The sequence below is a fragment of the Etheostoma cragini genome, chromosome 19, assembly GCF_013103735.1.
Source record: "Etheostoma cragini isolate CJK2018 chromosome 19, CSU_Ecrag_1.0, whole genome shotgun sequence".
In the NCBI taxonomy this organism is placed as follows: Eukaryota; Metazoa; Chordata; class Actinopteri; order Perciformes; family Percidae; genus Etheostoma; species Etheostoma cragini.
This window is the reverse complement of record NC_048425.1, coordinates 12385898-12410470: the sequence shown is the minus strand read 5'-3', so window position 1 is coordinate 12410470 and position 24573 is coordinate 12385898. Positions and strand designations below refer to the sequence as shown.

Genomic DNA, 24573 nt, shown 5'->3' with positions numbered 1-24573 from the left:
CCCCCCCAAAGAATTTAATTAAGGCATTAAGATCAATTTCCAAAAGATATTTTATTTTATTGTTGTGCATTTTTTTATACACAGGACACTGTAGTTTTATCAGAAGTCAATATCCATTGAAGTCTTTTAGTTAGACATCATTTTTGTTACCGTAGGAAACAAGTAAAATTCTGCTTTAAAAAAAGAGTATGCTAGCTGAATTAATTCATTTTTCAGTTTTGGGGTCCTGGTATTGTGCATGCCGCCTGCCTGTCACTGTCCCGGCTTACTGGGATACTTTAATACTGTTAGTCACACTGCTTTTCCAACGTTAACAAGTCAAGATGTCTGCTCTGAAAAGCTAGGGCCGTTTTCAGCACTGCAGCAGTCTCAAAACACTAATTGCAATCAGTGCTTTGCATTTGTCTTGCAGAAGGCCCTTATTCACTCAATATGATTAGGCATTGATTCATTTACATACAAAATGTGTACCCAGTTATGAAGTCCAGTGTCCCCCACAGCCAAGTGAACTTACTTCAATAAGAATGAGAAAAAATAAACAGTGGTAGTACTTTAGTAAAGTGTCAGTTATGTTTATACTCGTCTTACTCTTATGTACTATGTACTACTATTTTGAAATCATAGTTTGTCCCACATTGAGGCATTCATGTATTTTTATAAGCCAGGATCCATTACCAGGCTGTGTTTTTCCAGTTTTACTCCATATTGTCCCCTTTCTCTGTGTTTCCTAGGTTTAAATTGAATATTTGGGACGTAGGGGGTCAGAAGTCACTGCGTTCCTACTGGAGGAACTACTTTGAGAGCACAGATGGGCTGGTGTGGGTGGTGGACAGCGCAGACAGACTCAGACTGGAGGACTGCAGGCAGGAGCTCAGCTCACTGCTGCTGGAGGAGGTACACACATACACACACAGCACATGTAGGTTTAATAGTTAATTGCATTTTTCATATTATTTAGATGCTCCATACCATCTGTGGCTGTGTTCCATTCATTTTGTAGTCAGCTACGAAGACACTAAGTAATACCAAATTATCTTTTTACTCATCTACTGTTTGAAGGTGTTGTTCAATTACTATATCATTGTTATATTAATCTCTATGTCCAGAGGTTAGCTGGTGCAACCCTGCTGGTGTTTGCCAACAAACAGGACTTACCAGGAGCCTTGTCAAAAGAGGCAATACGAGAGGTGACATTACTTTTTCAGTAATGCATCATTTGTATTTTCAGTAAAATTGCTTTAAACTGTTGTATTGTTTACTTATCCACACACTGTACATCACAATGCATGTTCTCGTGTTTTCTTGCAGGCGCTGGCTCTGGATGAGATCAAAAGTCATCACTGGTGCATCATTGGATGCAGTGCAGTAACAGGAGAGAACTTGTTAGCTGGAGTGGACTGGCTATTAGATGATATCGCTGCAAGGATCTTCACCACGGACTGAGTGTGTGTGCGTGTCTCTGAATGTTATACCGTTAACAGTAGCCTTTTATGGTTGGTGAGCTCATTAAATGTAGGTCTGAAGTATCCAAATATTCCAGCTACTTTAAGTTCAGACATACACAGATCTTTGCCATCTTGATCCATGTTTACAGGAGTCGCTGGCTTTTGGTTAATATTGATAGTTGTAGGAAAAGAGTCATTTGTATATTTGGCATGAACCTTTAAGTTGATTCCCACGTTAGCGCAGATTGTCACCTTGCTCAAATGTCCTAATAAATGTAAATGTCTACTGAAGAGTACCATCACGGTTGTTAACAGTGTTATTTGTAAAGGTGGGCTAAGACTTGACAGGGGAAGGTCATGCATGAAAGGGTTGCTGCCGTTGTGTATTCATTTTATTCAAACACCAGATACATTTCACTGCGAAAAGTAGTTTACAGAACCAACGTTAGATGAATTTGACACCCATAGCTAGAGCAAGGTTAATTGCAAGTCAATGCATGTTCAAGGCAATGGGAGGTTTAGCCCTTCATTGACTTTATATTGGGACTTCCGAGTGACTTACAGGAGGGCTGTACACGGTGTGCACAATTAGGCAAGTGAGTATTTTTGACCTTGTCATTTTAATGCATATTTTCCAATTCCAGGCAATAGAAACTTAAATGCTAATTTGATTTAAACATTATCAGGTGAGGTTTATTTAAATGGTGGGTGTGGCCTAAAGTGATCAACACCCTAGGTGTGCATAACTATTAGATTGCTTCTTTACCTCAGACAAAATGGGAAAAAGATATGGTACAGAAAATAAGTCTAACCTTGACAAAGGCCATGATTTGTATGCAGGACAATGCTCCATCAAATGCATCCCAAGTATTCAACTGTGTATCTAGCCAGCAAAGGCCTTAAAGTTGAGAATGACATGGCCCCATTGGGAACTCTTGGCTTTAGACGTAAGATTTACAGTGAGGGTAGACAGTACACTTCTTTGAACTGCATTTTGGAGGCTGGTTGCCGCACCAATGAAAGGCTCATTAGTTTTTGAAGCGTGTGGCTATATTGGTCACTGAATATTTCATGCAAAGTAAAAAAATTTTGTAAGAGTTTTAAAATGGGAAAATAATTTTTTCCATTTCGTGGCATAATTCTGAGGAAGCCAAAACTTAGTTATATATTCTGATTTGAGCAATAAACTTAGAAATTCATTTGTTATAGTACAATAAAGCCTCAGGAATAGAACTTGCTTAATAATTTTGCAGTTTAAACTGTTATGGCAGCTGTAGATCCTACAATTCTAAAACTTAAGTTGTCCACTTAAAGGCCTTGTGTATACAGCATTGGACCATACAAGATTGGTTAAAATAGTGCTTTATTTTTATTGCCCATAATCACTGCAGTTCTGAGTAAAAATTGTAACAAAAACAATTTGATGAACCCTAGATAAGCCATTACAACGCATTCAACAGTGCAGCAGTTGGTACATTTATATTGTTTCAGCATCCCTCGAGCGCTATAGGAACTGCAGCAATCCTGTTGGCAGTTGAACATAGCTGATGGATCCAGAACTCGGGTCCTGCAAAGACATACCGCTTAGAAATGGGTGGCAAATGCTGCAATGTTTAACTGAACAAGTTATTGTTTAATCAGAGGGAATACCAATCAGTCATGAATCTTCAGACTGGGGCGGTAATTAGAAACTCATCATTTAACAACATTTCAAAAAGTTTCTTAAAATAAATCCTTACCATATATCCCAATGCAGCAGACCCAGATGGATTCTGCAGAGCAAAACACCTCATTAATAAAAGTTTAACAATACAATTAAGAAAGCTCAATGCTGTCTAGTAATCAGAGGGGTAACCAATCAGTCATGAATCTTCAGACTGGGGCGGTAAAGAAACTCATCACTTCAACTCAGATATTTTACCATATTCTGGTGAAACATTCCAATACTCACCAGCTGTAATGTGCACAAGAAAAGGCCATGTGATGACTTCATCCTGTCAGAAAAATTAAGGCATTAGTTTAAAACCAAGCCTTACCCATTTAGCACTCTGTAATTAAAAAAATTCAATTCCTTTAAAATTCTTTAAAAGTTTAAAAGTTTTTTGCTTCCAGCACAATTTGCATGTTTAGCACCAATACTGCAGCCAGTGTCAGTTAATGACACACACACCGAGTCCTTTTACACCACCGACTTGAGCAGCCAAGGGCGCTTGCTTAAGAGTACAGGAAGTGTTGCCCTCTAACAGGAGGCGTTCTGCTTGACTGGCACAGGGCTAATACACTGACAATAGAATATCTATAAACGCTTCCATTTTAGTCGCAGTGGAGGCTTACAGTTATTAATGAATTTCGTAACTTTAGACCCTCTGGTCAGTTGCGGTGTGAATGCATGTTAAGCCAACATTTTAATTACATGCTTTGACGTTTAACAAATTGTAAGCCACGTAAAAGAATTTCTGGGATGGAATCAGAGGGTGTTTCAGTCATGCCCTCAGTCAGCACTCTGTCCTTCACAGCAGGTCACCTTACACCTGTGAGGGGGGGGTACAGGGTCCTCAGTGCCATACTGAGTCGGAAGCAGAGGCCAACTGGAGGAGTACGGGACGATTCCTTATCCCGTGACTGGTTGTGCCATCTCCCATCATCATGTCCACAATCCCAGAAACTTAGTCCATCATTTACCTGCAACATTCCCGAGTGTCTGGTTCTTTCACTCAGGCCAACCCATCACCAACCCTGCAACAAGTAACGCGTTAGTCGATTCAGTTTGATGTGGGCAATTTACCATTCTTAAATCATTGTTATCAGAGGGGTAACCAATCAGTCATGAATTGTCAGACTGGGGCGGTAAGAAACTCATCACTTCTACATTTAATAAGTAGAGTACATTGAAAAGTTGACATATCAAAACTCACCAACAATGAGCAAAAGATCAAGACCGATGCAACGCTGCCACACCTAAAACAAAGATTTTCATAATTTGAAATTTACAAAAGATCTGGAGTCCTGAATTCACATCACATTGTTCTAAATCTAATCCCAACCAGTCATCAGACACCGCCTACCAAGAGTCGGACCGAGGTTTCTGCCTAAGGAAGTTTTTCCTCTCCACTGTTGCTTGCTCTGTAGGAAACTACTAGAACAGTGTTGTCCTTGTAAATTCTGGAGTGTGGTCTAGACCTACTCTGTCAAGTGTCTGGAGATAATGCCGGTTATGAATGGATACTATAAAGAAAGTTTTTTTTTTTTTTAAAGAGTTTCCTGGCTGTCATGCTTGGCTCTAAATATTACAGACACAGGACTAACTTTGGTGACAGGACAACATTTAATGCCATGCAGTCAGAGGAGATACCAATCAGTCATGACTTCTCAGACTGGGGCGGTATTAAGAAAATCACCTGTACTAAATTGAAAGTAGCCACTGAACTATCAAGATACCAACCTCAATTGTTTGGTGCTGACCACATCCCCAGACTGTTAGGCCCTAAAAGAAAAAAGGAAATTTGTTCAAGGGTTTTCCCATCAGTGTTTAGAACTTCAGTTGAGGAATGTGATCAGCTTAATTTTTCAGTCATAGACATGGTAAAACAGTCCAATCTGAACCCTCCTTCAGGGAACCGAAGATCACTTTACACCTGAAAGCTAGTTCCAGGGTTCTCAGTGTCGTAGCGGGCCAACAGGGAGTCAAAGGCAAATTTGCAAAGTTTTACCAAGATGACCAGAGACTGTAAGTCCTTGTGGTTGTGAATCATCCTTCCACACTCCAAGTAATTTTACACAGGTTGTTTTGAAGTTTAACATACCCAGGTCACCTCGCTTCTAGAAGGTTCCTTCCAAAGGCAGCCCTACCGGGAAAGACATTGGAATCACATTGCTACAGAAGTCAATTCATGATGTTAAACACTAAAATACAAGTCTGACACGATATCTAGTATGTATAAAGAGTAGTCACAAGCCATCTGTGTTTCCATTCAGACTGTTGGTAACCCCAACAGGGCTTCCCCTTATTGCCAAGGTAACGCCAGTGGGTTCACCTTCTCAGGTTCTGGCATTGAACCAAGGCGTAAGACATGTGAGAGTGTCATCATTAAGGAAATTGCTAGTTGAGGTGTAAACTCTACTGCAGACCAGGTGGCCTGCATTAGCACAAAACTGACATGATGTAGATGTCTAAAGGACTCACCTTTGTTGTAAGTAGATGCAGCATCTCTTAACTCTAGGTACCTGCAACAGAGGATATACAGTCATGTCTGCACACAAAACTGTAAACGTTTTCTCCCATTACTGCGGACCTACACTGATGTCAGATATTCAGTTTCTCAACAGCAATTCAGACGAACGAGATTCCAAATATACATCTCATCATTTTCAGCAGGTCTAGGAATAACTATTAGCACAAAGTATTTAAATACTTTGAGGGCCTCAAGCATGACGGCCCTTCAGACTCACCTGGGCAAGCACCTTTGTTGGAGAAAAGGCAGCAACTTCCATAGTCGGGTAGGAACCTGCAAAAGATGATGCAGTCAGGTCCAAGCCCGAAATTGGAAATTTTCAACCATCAACCTATACTGATGTCAGATATTTTATTTCTCAACAGCAGTTCAGACGAACGAGATTCCAAATATATCTCATCATTTTCAGCAGGTCAGGGAACAACCGATACGGCGAATAGTGATTTCTTACCTGTGACAAAATGGCCTCTGCGTGCGGTTGAAGCAGTTACTGTAGAAAGAAAAGTTTATTTACTAAATTATCCAAAACGCGTATGTTAATACTGAAAAGTTGGAATGCAGTTGCTCAGATGTTCGTGTCGTTTCACATTGGTTCAAAGTGAGCTAAGTTCATCATCATTGCAACTGCTCAACATTTATGTTAAATGAAATGTACCATGAGGCTTCAACGGCTGTTTTCCTCTTCAAGGATCCACATGTGGCTCTGCAAGACAGTTTCAAATCAATGTGTGTTATATAACCTGTGGCATATTAAAATGCCGATGTTTGATCAGGGCTTTGGTGACAAACTGCCATGTGACATTAGTCGTCCAGATGTTTATTGGGTATTACCCCATTTCATCCTTTCAAACAGTCAGAAACACCTTGCCTTTTACTCACAGTCAAGACTTACATCTTAAGATTCTCCATGTGGCCTCTTTAGCTTTTTCATCAAACCCCCACCTACCAGAGAAACAGTAAGTAAATCACTGGTGTACAAAAACAAATGATAGGCGTTCAGCTATGGGTAATCAGATTAAAGGCTGACATCACTAGAATCAGGCATATGCTTGTCATTAATCATCATCATATGTATACCCCACTATTGAATATACTGTAAAGCAATATTTTACTTACCTCTGCACTTTGCAGCTCCTTTTAGTGTAGTGAGAGGGCAGGGCAGACCAACCTAAAAATAATATCAATAATTAACAATAAACTCAGGGGGGATGGGGATAATTGTAGCATTTATACTTTTAAAGGCTAATCAGATCAATAAACTAACATCACAATATTCAGGCATATGCTTGTCTTTATGAAAAGTCATCATTTAAGGCCCTTTTGGAATTTTGCGTTTTCACTTCAGTCAAGCTCACCGGGTAAAGTTCTTCATTCATCTTCAATTGGCATAGGTCCACCTTAAGGAGAAACACTTCTAGTCAAGATCATTTCACATTTCATTGTTCACCATTAACAGAATATTTAATACACAGGGCATTAGGTGGAGCTCATGATACTCAGAATCTGGTAAAGAACTTTCTTCAAAGGCTGATTCGGTAAGAGAGAGTTCAGAGAATCATCACTGCAACACTGAGCTCCTCGAGCCACAGAGCCAATTAATGGCTGATCGGCAACAAGGCGTAGCTAAGCAACTATGGAACCAACTAAAAACCCTAAATAAAATAAAAATGTAATTACCTATGTGGTGTTCACAAGTCCCACCTGAAGACAAAAACACATGTCATGAGTTTTTAGTAAACTTTATATGCACTATACCAAAGGTTACGTGCTACTCAGAATTTGATAAAATTGTCCTCAAAGATTTTCAGTGAGAGAGTTCAAATAAAACATCACTGTAGCATGAGACGCCATGATGACAAGGCATAGTGGGAAGAGCTCACCTTTGCGGGAAATAGTTCCTGGTTCTCACACCACCTAGAAACAAAATAGAAATCATTGCTTTAGCACAGGACAGCAGCTAACATTAGCATCTCATACTGCTAGCGACCACGTGACTGTTCCACACAACGTGTTAAGAACACCACGAGTCTATACGTTTGGAACTAAGTGTCTCACATCAGAATATTATAATGCAGTCACAGTCATTCAGTACAGGTCTGTGTAATTATCATCATTGAGAGACACTGCTTGCAGTCAAGCCGAACTAGCACCGGCCATTTCTGGAAAGGTCTATAGCACGAGCTCAACTTGCGTTTCCCAACCAATATTATACGCAGCATTTAGAAAGCATGTTGCCGTTTATATTAACACTGTTTATCAAAATAAATGTCTATGTTTTACTACCGGATGGCTAAGGATTGCTGTGGTCGGTGCAGAAATGAAACGCTTACGTAACACACAAGATGGTAGCTAAAACCCTGAAACTTGTAAATAGGTTGGAAAAGGAAAGCGCAGACGCAGATTAACTGCATTGTCAAAGCAAGCCATTTTTGATGTTTAGTAAAACAGAGATACAATTTGCTATTTACTAATCTGCTGAGACGTAACGTGCGTTGTCTTACCTCGTAGAGACCAGAGAAGGAAGTGAACGAGGAACTTGGTCCGTCAGGCTTTTATGTCCCGCCTGGACGACTCCTCCCACCCGGAAAACCTACCGGGAAAACCACTCGGGTCTTTCATTACATTACATTACATTACATTTAGAGTTGCACGAATTGAAGTTGGCAAAAACAACGGTTTTATTTAAAATAAATTCACTGTTTGTAGAGTGAGGACTTTTAGCTGAAGATAATTTCAAGAAAAGTGGACAATATTTAATTTATTGCGTCATGTCCGTTAGAAAAGTGTTTTTCACATCCACGCGGTGGTAGCAAACTTCCACATTCATAAGAAGAAATGGTCCGACCCCAAACCATGCTTTGAACATTTCTGTCAAGAAATATACAGCAACACCATGACAGACATTAAGAACAAGAAGGCAATTTAGACTGGAATTGGGTTTGATACATTTTTCATGTACCGTTGACTTTGACTTTATTTGCACTACACCTCTCTTTTTTACTTTAATTTATTTTCTGTATATATGTGTTTTTTTTTTCTTCTTTTTATTTCTTTGTATATGCACCTCTGGTTTTGACTTTTGAATGTATACATACTGGCTGTGTAACTGTTCTTTGTTAATTAAATTAAATTAAAAAAATTAATTAAAAAGGTAGCAAAGATACCAAAACAGAATAGACTAACCATAGACTTTTATTATGAAGTAATAACACACTGTCTATGAGACTAACAGATTGCTAAACATTTAATTTCCTATAAACCAATTTGAGATTAATTGACCACCATGCAGTGGAAAATGGTATTCAAATAAGTTTTTTTATTGTCATTTTTTATTATATTTTTAAAATAATAGTCGCCACAATATGAACTATGTTTTCTTTCTTTCGATTTTCCATGCTTTTCTTCTGTGCAAAATTATTCCATTTTTTTTACTTCATATACGTCATAACGTTGACACGTACACAATACATACAGCACGTATGTTGTTTTGTTTTAACTAATTGTTTACGTAAGTTTAGCAGGTTAGAGCTTAATCATAATCATTAATTTGGTCATTTTTTTACGCTGCTCATGGTGTCATGGCAACAATGACGCTGACAAATTAGCTAATTCAAATAAAAACAGATCTATTCATACGTTCATCCTGAAACATGAAAATACAACCAGTAAAATAAATTAATTCTTTATTTACTCAGAAAAGTGCTTCTTGTTATGGTTCAAGACTTCAGAAGCTTGGATTAGGATACAAAACCATCTCTTTTTTTTTTTTTTAAATGAACACATTTTTCAGACAATCATTATATACAAGTTGTCCCACCTATTCAGTCTGTAAGAATTCACTGGAGGTTAAATAGAAACCATATACTGTACATAGTGGATGACAGGACATTACAGGTCGGTTTTAAACATTACATTTTTCATTCTAACAAGTCAACCAATCATTAATACATGGTTTAAACCTTCTGAATACCTTCCATCATGTCTTCCTGTCCCCGGATGAACGTTGACACTGACGTCATAGTCCTATTTTGACATTTAAAGTGCCACTGAGTGGTGTTTCGGACTAGTAAGAGAAACGTGATGTGCAGCTACATTGGTAACAATTTAAAGATATGCTGTTCACTATCACCATGTCAAAATACAAAGTAGCAGCTGTGTGTGTGTGTGTGTGTGTGTGTGTGTGTGTGTGTGTGTGTGTGTGTGTGTGTGTGTGTGTGTGTGTGTGTGTGTGTATGTGTGTGTGTGTGTGTCCTCCTCTTCTTAACCACAACTGATTAGCTGTACAGCAATAAATTGCACTGATTAACATACAAGTAGGAATATCTCCAGAACCAAAGTCCACTAACAAATCATCGCAACATGTTTGACAGAAACATTCCTATTGGTTGCACATCAACACTTCAGTAGTTTCATAGTGCTAAACAAAAACAATAGAAAGATTATTTCTGCTTCAAGCTCCTAATAGTGGACCGGATGTAAGGAGCTAAAATGTGAAGACATAATCCCAAAATAGCATCACAGTTGAAGGGAACCAGAAGCAGCTGGTCTCAGTCACATAAAGACTGGGTGTTTCAAATAAAATAGATAAATATTTCATGTTTTTCGGAGGCCTAGCCTACTGCATGACTCAAACACATCATGTTATGCGTAATGCCACATCACGACACTGTGCGTCATCCGTATTTGAACCAAACTTCATTTTATCGTCCATGTCGCTCTCCAGTTCTACAGGAACTCAGCTAACACCAAGCTGGACTGCGGTTTCTTCTTTGACGAAGGTGAAGAAGACGGCGGTGAGGATGATGTCACAGGTGTGAGCGTGACGCTGTAGACGTTGGCGATGAAGGCTTCCCAGCCGCGACGGAAGGCTCGGTCCAAGGCCTGATGGGAACAATATAGGGTAAAGGTTAGCAATAAGGCTGACCTCAAAATGACTTGTACATGAGACACTGAACCCTAAGTTCTTAGGAAGATTTCTGGAAAGAACTCATTAGTTTATAAAAAAAAAAAAAAAAATAGAGAATCCGTTCTGAGACTTTTAATTTAAATAGAGTTTCGTTGCGTGAGTTGATTTTTTTTAAGTAGTTAAATTTATCAGTTTAAACCCAACTAACCATTTGTTTCTTATTAGAAACTGTATTCTCCATATTGAATTGTTTGCTTCCTTGATAAGAAGGCTCACATTTTTCCATGTTCAGCTGACCTGCTTTGTACTGAGTAAAAGGCTCTTCAGTTTACACCAGCAGCTCATTGGAAATAAGTGAAAGTATACCAATTGATTGTCTCTCTTGTTTATGTGAGTGGTGAAAATGACAGTTGTTTCCAGAGACCCTCCCAGGAACTTAAAACCCTGTAAAATGATGTGTCGGCCAATAAAAACTGTTTAACCCTTGTGTTGTCTTCCCGTCAAAATGGAAAATCAACACTTTTGTCCCTTTGTTCAACGTTTGTCACTTTTTTAGACGTTTTCAACACTACGTATAACACTATCTTATTAACTTGTTTTACATTTATTTTTGGAATTTATGGTCAATGAACCCTCATTTATAGGAAATTAAACCTAGTGTTTGAGTTTGAAAATAAGAAATTAGGAATTATTTAGACTAAAATTAAAGGAATTTACGTTAATGGATAATCACAGACTGGAATTTTTCAACTTTTACTCAATACTATTTCAAAAACACTTCAATTATTTTTTCAAATGCTATAAAATTGAATAAGACGCCCCAAAATTAGTGAAAGTAGAGATTTGTACTTGCCAAAGAGTGTTGTGTGGAATCAATCATGTTATTTTGGGGAATTAAAAAGAAGATTAATATAGGAAAACGGATCAATCTGACCCAAGGACGATATGAGGGTTTAGGACTTGACAATCCTGTGCATCATAAGCAAAAAAAATAATAATAATAACTTAAAAAAACTTTCTTTGTGTACCCCTCAGATTTATAATGGGACTGCTTCAAGCCTGTCGCTATAGTGACTGTACTGGTGATTTTATGCCATTCAAGAATACTGACCCAGAACTAACAGTGACTAGCAGCAACAGGAATTCTCATGTATGTAGTCCATGCACAGCCGCTCTAATACATGCAACAAATATTGTGCAAACTCAGAGTTGTGCATGCGTTTTCGTGATATACTGTATGCTAACCCGTTCCTGAGACTATGTTGAGCTGATTGGTTAACAGCAGTGGAATGTTTTAATGGTGTGGGTCTAGTAGGCGGGTCAACACCTGCCGTACTTCGTTCCATTGATCAAGGGACACGATAAAGGAGGCTCAGGAATGTCACCTCTGTGCACGTGTTTCAAAGGAAGCAGAACGTTCGGCTGCCCTGCTATGCTACAAAGAACTACTACAAACAAAACTACTGTTTATTTTAGTTTAATTTATTTTTTGGGACTGTTACTGCCACCCTTCATTCTAATCCCAACCTGTCGTCAGACACCGCCTACCAAGAGCCCGGGTCTGACCGAGGTTTCTGCCTAAAAGGAAGTTTTTCCTCGCCACTGTCCCACTATTGCTTGGTCGGTAGGAAACTACTGGAACTGTATGGTCCTTGTAAGTTCTGGAGTGTGGTCTTGACCCACTCTATCTGTAAAGTGTCTTGAGATAACGCTGGTTATGAATTGATACTATAAATAAAATGGAAATAGAATTGAATTCTTTGGGAACATGTGAATCAGGTGAGGGGCATTGACACAGACGCCCTTTAGCCAAACCTCTGTTTCTGCTTCATTTTGTCCGTGTTGTTAAATGTGACGTGAAGGAAAAATCCTATCAGAGGAAGTTACCTAATGAGTTGGTGACATGCACCAGTGGCTGCTGGACTTTGACCCTGCTGGCAGCCGATTATTAAAGTGATAAATAGTCCAGTATGTGGTGGATGTGGAGGGAGAACTTTACCCCTCTGTTCCACAAATTCAGAGAACTCAGTGACGTAACCTTGCGGGGCTTAAAGTTTAACCAGGTGGGGTGATGCTGAATATGGAATTTATGTTAATGTAAGAAACAGAGAGCAGAAGTTAATAAACATCCATGAACATTATACGGCTCTCTCACCTTGCGATAATTCTTCGCCGTGTTCCTCTTCACCACCTTCTTCCCCTCCTCTTGTTCCCTTTTTGTCTCCCTCTCCTCCTCTTCCTCCTTCTTCCTGTCTCTGATCAGGACCTGGTCGTCTTTATCCTCCCGAACCGGGAAGTGAACAAGCATGGGCTCCTTTCCCTTTCCTGCCTTGCCATCCTCTTCCTCCATCTCCTTCACTTCGATCATGACCTTGGTGTCCTCCAGGACGTGTGGTTCAACGGGACTCTCTGTGCCCAGGCTGGGCCTCTCATCCCGGGCAGCGTCCTCCTCGGCTCGCCCCTCCTTCTGCTTCCTCCTGGAGCTTCTTCTCCAGCGGCTGCTGCGACGGCTGGGTTTCCTCTGGAGGAGAGTCTCCCCGTCGTCTTCCATCATCCCTTCATTGAGCTCAAACTCCTCGACTTCTTCCTTCTCATCGGCCCCAGACATGCGCACCTCACTTGGACTGGGGCTGCTTGTGACTCCCCCGTCTCCGTTGCCGTCCTCTGTCCAGTTGAATGTCTCCTCCACTTCTTTTCCCCTCACCTTCTCTCCTTCTCCAGGCGCCTCAGGCTCATCAAGGCGACCGTAGAAGCCACTGGATTTGTCCAGAAACTTTGGGGCCCGGATGGAGCTCCGCGCAGAGCTTTTCCTCGAGTTCTTGCCAATTGTCATGTTTTCTCTTGTCGTATCTTGTTCTTCTTTCACTCTTTTTGTTTTCTTGCTTTACAAAGTCCTTTTTTTGGTCACCTCTGAAGATCAGGGGGCAAAAGAGAGATCAGAGATTAATGCTGTTACACAACACTGCACTCACCTCCACTTTTTGGGTGTCACACACACACACACACACACACACACACACACACACACACACACACACACACACACACACACACACACACACACACACACACACACACACACACACACACACACACACACAATCTCTCTTCCATAGCAGCACCCGGAGATTCTCTTATAAGCCGAAGTTTCAGAAAGATGACAGATTAAATAAAATTTAAGAAATGTGGAACAAAAATGCAATGAAATGAGACTATAGAGGAAAGAAAACCTGTGTCATGGGAACGTGTGACGGTCAGCATGTGTAAAGGCTGCTGTAAATGGTATGCACTGAACACTATCTGCCTTGCAATCACATGAGGGTTATGAAACTAAAGAGACTACCAGCATTGGAGTGTTGTTCCAGTGTGATTGAGCGAGTGTGTGTGTGTGTGGGTTTGTTGGTCAGTGTTATCAGGGTTTGGATGATATTTAGCTAAACACACAATGTTCCTGAAACTGGAGACAAACACACACACACATGTGCACACAGACACAGACTTTGGCACCAGTTTAACCAGTTAGATGCTGTACAGAAGCTAAAATCAATGACTCCATATTGACCCTCTACTGAAGTAAGCCTGACTGTTGGCTTTTTCTCTGCAATGTTAAAGGGTTGTCGGATCAAATTCACTAATTTTGACACATATTATTTTACAACAAGGGTAAAACAACTGTGACATCACTGATCGGGTTGTTGCCAACCGTTAAAAGGAGAACTTTTTTTTAAAGAGCAAACAGAGGATGACCTGACAACAAAGCAGAAAGACAAAGGAGACATCTAAAATGACATGACACAAGAATGTACGAAAAAATCTGACCAACAGGACTGAAAAGAGGAAATGAAAATCCTGCCATTTATTGTTAGAAGAAAGAGAGCTGTGACTTCTTTTCTTACATAAACTAACTTATTGACCCATGGCAACTACTCCTAAAAGAATGTCGTAGTGTAGCAACAAGCAAAAGGCAGAAACTCTTAAATAAGTAAGAGATGCAAGTCTTACCTGATGTCTTGCTCTTGTCTCCTCTGTCTTTCTGTGTGTATGTGTGTGTGTGTGAGCACCGGTGAGCAATATCTTCTGTGTGTTTGTGTGTGTCTGAGTGAAAGACCGAGCTCAGGATACTCCCCTCACACACAGCGTCACACAGCCACCCTGCCCCAACCTGCAGTTCTGTCGTCACCAGGGCAAACACACACACACACGCAAAAAAAGAGCACATACACAAGCAGCAAAGTCCTCTCACTCACAAGGACTCTTTGTCTCTCTCCTTTCTCCAGACTCTTTCTACGTAACCGCATCTCTTCTTTACATCCTTAAACACACATTGACTAGATTGAGACTTACAAAGGCCTATCAGCGTGTGCCTATACACACACTTGTCGAGGCCTACTGAGAAACTGCCCTAATATTTCCGCCATAATCCTTCCACCAGAACCAACGATCTATTATGATATCGGCAGCTATCAATCATTAACCGTGACTGTCCTCAGCTGTCACAGAGAAACCTGCAGAGTACAGATGGGACTTTCAATTCAGCTTCAACCTCAAAGGCTAAGCGTTCAACCACCTCCACAATACAGTATATGTATACATATATACACATACACACACACTATGTATGTATGTACAGTACAGGCCAAAGGTTTGGAGGCTTGGCTCATCAAGAGAATGCCAAGATTGTGCGAAGCAGTTATCAGAGCAAACGGTGGCTGTTAGGTCAGATTTATCTCCCAAATACTTTCAAAACAAATGCCATTTGTGTGTTTGTGTTTAGTGCTTAAATGCTAGCATATAGCTTAGCATCTGCCTTTTTAGCCTTTATCTCAAAGCAACACTGGGTATAGCCTCTTAGAGCTGCTAGCATGGCTGAAGACTTAGTCCGGCTTTCTAACTGGAAAATATCCCACTCAGCACATGACTTGGTCCCACTTCTCATTTAAGGGATCAACCTTAGTAAAAATGGTTGCCAGTAGTAAAACACAAATATCACGTTGTCTTTTACCTCCAAATATCAATATCAGCTTCAAAAATCCAGTAGGCCTAGTGGTTGGGCTCCAACCAACATATCATTATATCTGTATAATCTGTCATCAGATGGTCATTTAAGCTAACAAATTAAATATATATATACACTACCGGTCAAAAGTTTGGGGTCACTCACAAATTTCCATTGGACTCCATTATAGACAGAATCCCAGCTGAGATCAGTTGCCTTGTTTTTTTTAACCAGGGCAGCAGTTTCCAGATTACTTTATGTGCTTACATAGTTGCAAAAGGGTTGTTTAATGTTTTCTTAGTTAGTTTTTTTAAATAATATCAGATTAGTAAACAAAATGAGCCTTTGGAACATTGGATGAATGGTTGCTGACAATGGGAAATGTAGATATTGCATTAAAGATCAGCCACCCACCCAGATCAGCTGGTATCCTGTCTATAATGGAGTGGAATGGAAATTTGTAAGAGACACCAAACTTTTGACCGGTAGTGTGTATATGTATATATATATATATACACACACACACACACACACACATACATATATACATATATACACACACACACTGTCAGTGTAAAATTATATGATTTCAGTCTTTCAAAGGTTTTTCTCAGTTTAAAAGCGTTTCAATAGGCTCATGGGGTTTGGGATTAATGATCATGGACGTGAGTACATTTAACTTTATTATCCAAAATAACAAAACAACTAAATAGATAATATTCTTGAGATTTAAAAAAAAAAGACGTTTTGGTTGGAGGCATAGTGTGACCCAAGTTCACAATGTCTGCCTCCAAAATAAGCTCATTTGCCTTCTCTTCATTTCCACGAATGTGTCCAAAACAGTATCTCTCTCCTAGTTAGCTGCTGCTATACCCTGATGTGTGTGTAAAGATTAAACGGATTAGTTTGGGTAACTGAATGTTATCTTACTCTTTGGATGGTAAACACTGTGTCTAGGTGGGACAGGGAGTGGGAGCTGCTCAGCTGTGTGTGTGTGTGTGTGTGTGTGTGTTGGGTAATTGTCTCCTATTTCCTTTAGTCAGTTTTGTGATGCATAGTGTTCACACACCTTCTTGTACATGCATACACATGCAACCTGTGAGGACACGCCAACATCACAAGGACACACACACACACACACACACACACACAATAAAGCAATACTATGTAACTTTTCTATTCTCGGTCCCCCTACAGGTTGTCTCGTTGGAACTAGTGGTTGTGCGTTCATGACTCAACCAACTCCTCCTTGTCTGTTACAGGCTGGAACACTGTTTGTTATGGTTCGTGGTGCTGGTTGGCGCGGTTTGTTTTTGTTGCCGTTTGTAGACCCTGGTCTATCTACAGACCAGTTGTTTACAGTGTGTTTTGGGGATAGGCAGTTCGCGTATAGTTGGGATGTTGTAGCCTAAAAACCGCGTGGTATCACTCAGAGCACCTTTAAGGGTAAAAACAAGTCAGTGTATATGATGACTAAGGGTACAGGAATGACATTACTTTCTAATGGTACAAGAAGTCTTGCCCAGTGGTTCCTAAAGTGGGGTACCGGGACCCCCAGGGGTCCTTGAAGGGAATAATTTTTTTCAATATAATTACATTCATAAGTAACAGTAATGATAGAATATAGAACTATTTTGGGCACTGGGTTCTAAACTTTTTGGGAACCACTGGTCTAACCAACAGGTGTGCGTGTGAGTGAGTGAGTGACTGAATTATTTTGGATCAAAAGATGGTGTGCAACTATGACTTCAGCTCCTTTTAATCATCTCCGATTGCACCTTTATCTGCCAAGCCCTCTGTGAGTGTGTGTTCGGCGGCGAGGTAGACTCTCACCTTAAGAACACTCCATATATAGTCACCCATAGGCGACTTCCCTGCAGAGAGGGCGTCACAGCTGTCAATCACATAGGTCTGTAAAAACCTCATCTGTGTGTGAGGGCAGAGAATCACCTCCCATGTGGGTAATTATTGTTGGACGCTTGAAGCAGGTTGCCATGGTCACCATGAAGCAGGGATAGGGTTTTGCAAGTGTATTCGGTGTGTGGTGAAATTTGAGAAAATCAGGAAAACAAAAAAAAGATAGAATTAGAGATGTTAGTGGGAACATAAAGAGGCAGACAACCGCCTCGGATAAAAGGAACAGACATAATGCATGACACATCTGTAAAAAGTGACACTGGTAAGTATAACTTGATACACTCAGAACAGATGTGCTTTTTGGCTGCGTTTCAAATCACTTTAGGCAGTCAGTCGAGACAGTCGTTCCACTTCTCCGTCAGGTCAGCCTTTCTGAAACTAGTCGGTGTCAGACTACAAAATGTCTTACGAGCTAAAAAGCCTTAAAGACACGGAAGGGACAACAACAGCAAAGTGGAAGCAAAGATTTCACATGGTCATGTTTCATCTGCGGTGAAGAAATACACCTATTATACAGCATTAGAGCTCTTTCAGCAAATTCCTCCTTAACAATGATCCGCATTACATCAGCACATGTAGTCAATAGAAGACTTTTCTTTTTTAAGTTATAGAGCAACGTCAAAAACCATTTAAAGATAAGCATGAAACGCTGAAGTTTAAAAAAAGACCACAATCCAATAATTATTTTACATGGTCTAGGTTTATTTTCAAGGCCAAGGACAGACACTATCACATGGTACAATGTAAAGAACAATATTCTTACAGTAATAAATACATAATACACCAGTAGAGAATTGACTTACAGGTAGAGCTGGGCAATATATTGATATTATATCAACATCGTGATATAACACTAGATATTGTCTTAGATTTTGGATATCTTAATATGGTATAAGAGGTGTCTTTTCCTAGTTTTAAAGGCTGCATTACAGTAAAATTATGTCATATTTTGAACTCACCAGTTTGTTCTATGATTTGCTTTTACCCACTTAGTCATTATATCCACATTACTGATGATAATTCATCAAAAATCCCATTGTGTAAATATTTGGTGAAAGCACCAATTGTCAACACTACAATATCGTTGCGATAGAGGTTTTTGGGCAAAAATATAGTGAGATTTGATTTTTATCCATATCGCCCAGCCCTACTTACAAGCACGAATTAGACTTAAGCGGACACAAGCTGTTTTTACAGTATCATACAACAGTAGCTCCTTTGAGCTATACTTTTATTTTGCTCTTTGTTCTTCCGACTTCTGAGGAAGTCATGGAAGATAATCAAGCACAGCTCGAGTACTTCAATTTATATTTGAAGCCTTTTTTTTCTTCCAAATATACCATTGAAACACTGCTACGGTAAAGTACCAGGGCTTCTCTGCCTTTTAAAGGCGAATTCAAGTCTTTTCCTTGTCATCAGAGTACGGAAATGTAACAGGGTTACATGTAACGCGTGTTTTCTATTTGCTTATTGCATAAGGAATGTCTATGAGTTTAAGTAGTGTTGTCCCCTTATTCAGGGCTTTTACATGGATTCCCTAAGCCTCATGTTTTTAAAAAGCATCACTAAAAACATACATATTAAAATGCTGACTAGAACTAGCTGTTAGGATACTAATGAAAAAACAGCATTTGCACTATGAGCTTCAACACTAAAGCTACTCTGGGGGTGGAACTATTGCTTCTCTCTATTTGTTGTGGTCTGTGTTGCAGCACAGTGTTGCCAAGTTGCACCACTTGTTTTTGCATGAGAGCATAATAAAAATATTGAGCATTTTTCTTAATTGAGTTTGTGAGTTTTGTGAATAAATTCTCCACTTTAAAAAATAAAAATCTTCGCTCCACAATACTATTACACTAACACGAATTGCAGAAATTCTAATTTGACAGGTTGTATAAACATTATTAACATGCCTATGATGGTGACTGAAGAAAAAAAAAAAAAAACATCTACATGGCTGAATATGGACTCACAGACACTAATCACGCAAAAATAGAATCCATGCACGGGTAAAGTGCTCCATTGCGTCTGTATCAAGATGTCGGCGGCTGCACTGATGAAGCTGGTTACAGATCCGATCCAACCAGCAAAGGAAACAGAGACAGGAGGCTGGAGCAATAACAACATCTAAGTGCCATTAGGAATGCTCACAGGATTTAAACTGAGCACGTGGATTGCTACAAATGACGCAACTGTGGACGTCTGTAATAAGATGCATCCTTCCCCCAGCGTTAAGGAAATTATACTGTTGGTGTAACCGCAGGGCTTTAACACTGGCGCCCCCGTCAGGTAATGGTTTAAACTCCAGACTCCACTTCCACTTTACTGCTGGCCAAACACACCTAACTCACTGAGAACACCCTGATACACACACTAACGTACAACACGCACTCAATATATACACAAACACACATACATTTACTACCTGACACAAAAAATAGACCAGATACGTTTGTATCAAATGTGTACACATCGTGTGCGTGTGTGTGTGTGTGTGTGTGTGTGTTCCTCAGACCTCCACTGCACGGTCTGAACCCAGTCCCTGAGCCTGCAGAGCCTCCTCCCTCTTCATCTTGGGTTTCTCTGTCCGTGTGTGCCACACCAGCACCTAAAAATCACACACACACACACACACACACACACACACACACACACACACACACACACACACACACACACACACACACACACACACACACACACACACACACACACACACACACACACACACATAAATAGACATAAAATTCTGCAACTAGTCTATGTGAAATTTACATTACAAAACTTCTCTAAACTATAATATATCACAAAGGCTCTTCTTTTTCCAGACAGACAGACAGACACACACACACGTTCTCCTTCTCTCTCTGAAACACACACATAACATATCCTACTTTAGAGCAGTTGTCCGCTTTAGGCTCCAGTTCGTCCATGGTAACCAATCCCTGCAGGAAGCTGCTCTCCAGGAAGCCCATTGGCGCTTCTCCGTCAAAACAGGCCTCTGGATTGGCCAGGACAAGTTTGAGGGACACAGCGAAGCCGGCCATGTCCATCGGGAAGGGGCGACTGGGACGCCAGCCGGTATGGAAGCGAACCACCTTCAAAGAATCATCAAAAACACAAATACAACATTCTGTATTGGTAATAATTAAGATGAAGTGGTTCGGATTCTTTTTGTTGTTTGTTATTTGGTTAATAAATTCCTTGTTTTCTTTACTGGAGCAAAGCCCAGGCTTGTCAGCACTATTCATCCCATGCACCTACCTTTCCTTCTTCAACCACGGGCCTCTCATATTTCATCCCTCCAACCAGTCCCACCGGCCACACCGACACGCGCTGGGTACTCCTCATCTGACACAAGACAAGAGGACATTTGTTTTTCTTCTTTAATCGTGGCCCATTTCCAAACGGATACATTCACACTCCAACCCTCACCTCTTCAAATATCTGCAGGCTGTATGTGTTATCGTCATCAGCAAAATAAACCGTTCCCTGCTGGCTGTCTCCTCCTGGCTGGGCCCTTCTGTCCTCTCTGAGCCACCGTAGACCCTCGTTCCTCTGCTCAACTCCACGAGGTTTCAGCCAGCTGGGGTCACCCTGAGGTGGAGAGGGAGCATTCAGAACCAACAGCTAATAACACTTTTTTGTAAATACAAAAAATGAGGAAAAACCACATTGCAAGACTATGTGATTGATTCAAACCTAAGAAGACAAAAATATTAAGATGGACTTGATTGATTTTTGTCTCCACAGATGGATGTCATGTCTCCACCTACCTCCTGCATTTTGCGGTCCTTGGCGGTGGGCATGTGCAGGTGTGTGTAGGTCAGGCCACTCTTTACCAGGAGGTCAGTTACTAGTGGCGTTTTGTGCGGCGAGTCCTCCACCACAATCCAGTGGAGATGTGGAACATGGAGGAACGTCTGGGACAGACGAGTCAGCTCAGCCTTCTGGACCAGCCTGACAAGGACAGGCAGAAATCAGAGAAACCGTGTGTTTGCGCGCGTGAAAGAAAAATAGACAGTAACAGAGGACGACGGAGGTGAAGTATGCGAGTGAGCAGGAAGCGAGGTAAGGAAAGCGGCCTCCCCGGCCTACCTTGCGTATGTCGGGGTGATGACAAATATGGTTGCCTTGGCTGGTTGTTTCTGCGGTTGCTTGGTCGCATCTGACTTCCTCATCTGCTCCTGAAGACGGTGCAGCTCCCCCCGCAGCCGAGATATGGTGCGGTCTTTAGCCAAGTCATGCTCTGAGCAGTCGCAGCGCTGGCCTGCAAAGGGTTTAACAGACATGACAGTTCATACGTAAAAAAGCAAAAAAGGGATTTCCCTGCTTGTACAACTCAGACACACTCACTGCTGTGATTGTTTGTTTCATTTTGTGTTTGTTAACCTCTCTTGCCTGACTTAAAAGGTCCCATGACATGGTGCTCTTCGGATGCTTTTATATAGACCTTAGTGGTCCCCTAATACTGTATCTGAAGTCTCTTTATATAGACCTTAGTGGTCCCCTAATACTGTATCTGAAGTCTATTTATATAGACCTTAGTGGTCCCCTAACACCATATCTGAAGTCTATTTATATAGACCTTAGTGGTCCCCTAACACTGTATCTGAAGTCTCTTTTATATAGACCTTAGTGGTCCCCTAATACTGTATCTGAAGTCTCTTTCCCAAAATTCAGTCTTGGTGCAGAATTACAGCCACTAGAGCCAGTCCCACAATGAGCTTTCCTTAGTATGTGCCATTGAGGGAGAAGGGGGTTGGGAGAGGGGGGGGGGGGGGGGGGGGGGGGGGGGGGGGGGGGGGGGGGGGGGGGGGGGGGGGGCATAGTGGAGGCAGTGGTGTGTCCTTGACCAACTGCCACTTTGCTTGTATGAAAGCCATGACGTCTGTCTCTCATGGGTGGGCCAAATTCTCTGGGAAGGCAAAGCAGAGAAAGGGGAGGAAACCTTGCTACTTATGACCTCATAAGGGGCAAGATTCCAGATCAACCCATCTGAGCTTTCCTTTTCTCAAAGGCAGAGAGGCAGGCTATTTCTAGCCACTGGGGGACCATAGGCAGGCTGGAGGAATGCATATTATTCTTTAAAAAACTCATAAAGTAACATTTTCATGCCATGGGACCTTTAAGACCAGCCATGTTACTATTTACAAGGACCATAATAAAAATACTTTTACCCTTAAAACGTTTTTATCCTAAGCATTCCTTACTGGATGTCAGGACAGAGGGAGGACCATGTTTATCTTTATTATCTAAAACACTATTATACCGATGGATCTTGTTAGACCTATTTTATAGCATGTATCATAGTAGGAAAATCCCAGGGGTTATCTAATAGCATTTAAGATAGTTGCATTCTACATAGAGGAAGCCCTGGTGATGTCCATGCTTGCTTAGTGGAATAGCTTCCTGGGACACTTAATGGCACTGAGACATCAATTTCACCTGTGCTTTCATTACCATGACAGGTCAAAATGTCTGCTGTGTAAACAACAATAAAAAAGGTCCATTGAGAATGTTTGGTTGACCACTTACCAAGCTGCATCAGGGCATAGACGAGGCCCAGGAGGGAGACCATGAAGTAGAGCACAAACACAGTCTTCAGCTTCAGCTTCATCCTCGTTGCCATGGTATCCTAACCAGTTGCAGGGATGACAATATGAGCCATTGAAAGCATCACTTGTCCCAGAGCATTACTATAAGGCTTTTTGATATATATTTTTCTTTTTATTCTTATCGGTTGTTATTTTGTCTCGTGGCTGTGGAGATTGTAACTGTGTGTGTAACGTGTGTACATGTGTTACTAAAATGTACCAAAATTCTGTTTCTCAACGGGCAGTAAATATTCAGCTAACTAACTAACTGAGAGGGAAAGCATTCATTTTAACCTAACATTTTCCGGAGGCTTACTGTAAAACCGGATGGTGTACGCTATTCATGAGAAGCTCGAGTAATATGAATATGCTTCATTAAAAAACAACAAGTTAACAACAGTTAGCAAATCTATGCTAGTCTGAAAACTGGTTTTAACAGTAAAAGGTCGATTAGTTTTGTTCATGTGCTTACCAAAGGCTGGGAATCGTTAAAGACAGAAGCGGTAGAGTTGAGTTCTGACCTTCCACTTTTATGTCATCTTGATGTTAGCAAAGGCACCTCAGGGCATCACAGCAACCATTCATTCGGCTAGCTAACAGCTAAGCTAGGGCATTTTGATTTTTTTGCAGCAGCAATGCAATGTACCAACAACTTCCGGTTTTAGTGCCACGCGGTTAGGAGTCCCCACAGAACCTGTGCAATCAAAGGTAGTTCCACATGAATTCTGCACAATCGCCAGTTTTTCAAAAACGATGGCTAATGTAATATGCATACTTTGTTGTAGAGGGTAAATAAAAAAAACTGTTAGTGCTTCCCCTAGTATAAATCATTAAAACATAAGGAGTAATAACCGTGGTAGGCTATTTTCCACCGAGAATGTACATTGTTTAAGATAAAAAAGATGTCCATGATGCATGAAAAAAAAATCATCAATCTGGCATAACAAACAATTGAAAGTGGGTAAAAAAAAAACCTCTCTATTGGAAGATATTGGTGGAGGCGGGACTTATTTTTATTGAAGATGTGTTCATGACAATTAAACAGATAATGACTACGTAAGATCCCAAGGAAGCGTTTTGGAAATATCTTCAGCTGAGAAGCTGTATGATGTCTACACCAAGAAAATCCCCCCTAACATCTTATACTGTGATACAGGAAAGATTTCAGGGCAGCCGGCTGGTTAAGGGCCGCACATCTAGATTTTAATGGTCTCATGCGACAGGCTCATCCACTGGACTCCCTGGAGGATGGCAAGACTAAAATTATGGAATTAAAAAGATGTGAAAGAAGCACAGGCACATCAATGCATATGTTGTATGGATGTCGAGCAGACTTGAGACAGAACCCGGGACTCTGTGTATTTGGCATAATACCAGCAGGGGTAGGCCTGTCAGTTCAACAGACTATTGGCGTTTTTCCACTGCTGGTAACAGCTTGCCTCGGCTCGCCTCGGCCCGCCTCGGCTCGCCTCGGCCCATT

General features: G+C 40.9%; 3 protein-coding genes, 1 long non-coding RNA gene and 8 other non-coding genes across 15 annotated transcripts in view; 1 reads left to right on the top strand and 11 right to left on the bottom strand.

Annotated features, from left to right (window-relative positions):
* Window positions 1-1636, top strand: part of arl2 (ADP-ribosylation factor-like 2) — a 2759-nt gene extending 1123 nt beyond the window's left edge. The window contains exons 3-5 of the mRNA XM_034856970.1: window positions 732-894; window positions 1107-1187; window positions 1309-1636. Coding sequence (XP_034712861.1) covers window positions 732-894; window positions 1107-1187; window positions 1309-1443 — 379 coding nt within the window. The 3' untranslated portion in view covers window positions 1444-1636. The remainder of the gene's footprint in view (window positions 1-731; window positions 895-1106; window positions 1188-1308) is intronic.
* A 1440-nt stretch (window positions 1637-3076) lies between these two features.
* On the bottom strand, window positions 3077-3151 carry LOC117935264. The gene has a single exon (XR_004654715.1). It is a non-coding gene; the product is annotated as a small nucleolar RNA SNORD31 (small nucleolar RNA).
* A 130-nt stretch (window positions 3152-3281) lies between these two features.
* On the bottom strand, window positions 3282-3354 carry LOC117935266. Its single transcript, XR_004654717.1, has one exon. It is a non-coding gene; the product is annotated as a small nucleolar RNA SNORD31 (small nucleolar RNA).
* Window positions 3355-4245: 891 nt separating this feature from the next.
* LOC117935263 lies at window positions 4246-4315 on the bottom strand. Its single transcript, XR_004654714.1, has one exon. It is a non-coding gene; the product is annotated as a small nucleolar RNA SNORD31 (small nucleolar RNA).
* Window positions 4316-4766: 451 nt separating this feature from the next.
* On the bottom strand, window positions 4767-8277 carry LOC117934958. Of its 3 annotated transcripts, none has more exons than XR_004654636.1 (11): window positions 8179-8277; window positions 7355-7591; window positions 7033-7074; window positions 6794-6845; window positions 6570-6619; window positions 6333-6380; window positions 6129-6167; window positions 5895-5950; window positions 5629-5669; window positions 5249-5290; window positions 4767-4929 (listed from the first exon to the last, which is right to left on the bottom strand). It is a non-coding gene; the product is annotated as an uncharacterized LOC117934958 (long non-coding RNA). The 3 variants fall into 3 exon arrangements; XR_004654634.1 differs by having other exon boundaries at window positions 7033-7378; window positions 7558-7591; window positions 8179-8275; XR_004654635.1 differs by lacking the exon at window positions 4767-4929 and having other exon boundaries at window positions 5009-5290; window positions 7033-7378; window positions 7558-7591; window positions 8179-8275.
* LOC117935267 lies at window positions 4780-4850 on the bottom strand. Its single transcript, XR_004654718.1, has one exon. It is a non-coding gene; the product is annotated as a small nucleolar RNA SNORD31 (small nucleolar RNA).
* LOC117935268 lies at window positions 5412-5538 on the bottom strand. The gene has a single exon (XR_004654719.1). It is a non-coding gene; the product is annotated as a small nucleolar RNA SNORD22 (small nucleolar RNA).
* On the bottom strand, window positions 5744-5815 carry LOC117935262. The gene has a single exon (XR_004654713.1). It is a non-coding gene; the product is annotated as a small nucleolar RNA SNORD30 (small nucleolar RNA).
* On the bottom strand, window positions 6015-6084 carry LOC117935261. The gene has a single exon (XR_004654712.1). It is a non-coding gene; the product is annotated as a small nucleolar RNA SNORD30 (small nucleolar RNA).
* LOC117935260 lies at window positions 6238-6301 on the bottom strand. The gene has a single exon (XR_004654711.1). It is a non-coding gene; the product is annotated as a small nucleolar RNA SNORD29 (small nucleolar RNA).
* A 2108-nt stretch (window positions 8278-10385) lies between the features above and the next one.
* sb:cb1058 (cilia- and flagella-associated protein 251) lies at window positions 10386-14839 on the bottom strand. The gene is made up of 3 exons (XM_034856515.1): window positions 14586-14839; window positions 12739-13493; window positions 10386-10558 (listed from the first exon to the last, which is right to left on the bottom strand). Exons 2-3 carry the CDS (start codon window positions 13414-13416, stop codon window positions 10403-10405), a joined length of 834 nt encoding a protein of 277 aa, XP_034712406.1. The 5' UTR covers window positions 13417-13493; window positions 14586-14839; the 3' UTR covers window positions 10386-10402.
* Window positions 14840-18825: 3986 nt separating this feature from the next.
* On the bottom strand, window positions 18826-23789 carry b3gat3 (beta-1,3-glucuronyltransferase 3 (glucuronosyltransferase I)). Of its 2 annotated transcripts, none has more exons than XM_034856513.1 (8): window positions 23566-23789; window positions 23035-23134; window positions 21595-21766; window positions 21273-21456; window positions 20932-21093; window positions 20761-20847; window positions 20391-20594; window positions 18826-20104 (listed from the first exon to the last, which is right to left on the bottom strand). In XM_034856513.1, the coding sequence occupies exons 2-8, from the start codon at window positions 23126-23128 to the stop codon at window positions 20006-20008; spliced, it is 1002 nt and encodes a 333-aa protein (XP_034712404.1). In that variant the 5' UTR covers window positions 23129-23134; window positions 23566-23789; the 3' UTR covers window positions 18826-20005. The 2 variants fall into 2 exon arrangements, with proteins under 2 accessions (XP_034712404.1, XP_034712405.1); XM_034856514.1 differs by having other exon boundaries at window positions 23035-23142; window positions 23566-23748.
* Between the last annotated feature and the right edge of the window lie 784 nt (window positions 23790-24573).

Excerpts from the sequence above, each read along its gene's own strand:
- sb:cb1058 (XM_034856515.1), bottom strand. The coding sequence starts at position 13,416 with ATGACAATTGGCAAGAACTCGAGGAAAAGCTCTGCGCGGAGCTCCATC. Across the intron at positions 10,559-12,738 it reads CGGCGAAGAATTATCGCAAG|GCCTTGGACCGAGCCTTCCG; the intron begins GTGAGAGAGCCG and ends TGTTCCCATCAG.
- b3gat3 (XM_034856513.1), bottom strand. The coding sequence starts at position 23,128 with ATGGCAACGAGGATGAAGCTGAAGCTGAAGACTGTGTTTGTGCTCTAC. Across the intron at positions 21,094-21,272 it reads AGGACCGCAAAATGCAGGAG|GGTGACCCCAGCTGGCTGAA; the intron begins GTAGGTGGAGAC and ends TCTCCACCTCAG. Across the intron at positions 20,848-20,931 it reads GCCTGCAGATATTTGAAGAG|ATGAGGAGTACCCAGCGCGT; the intron begins GTGAGGGTTGGA and ends GTCTTGTGTCAG.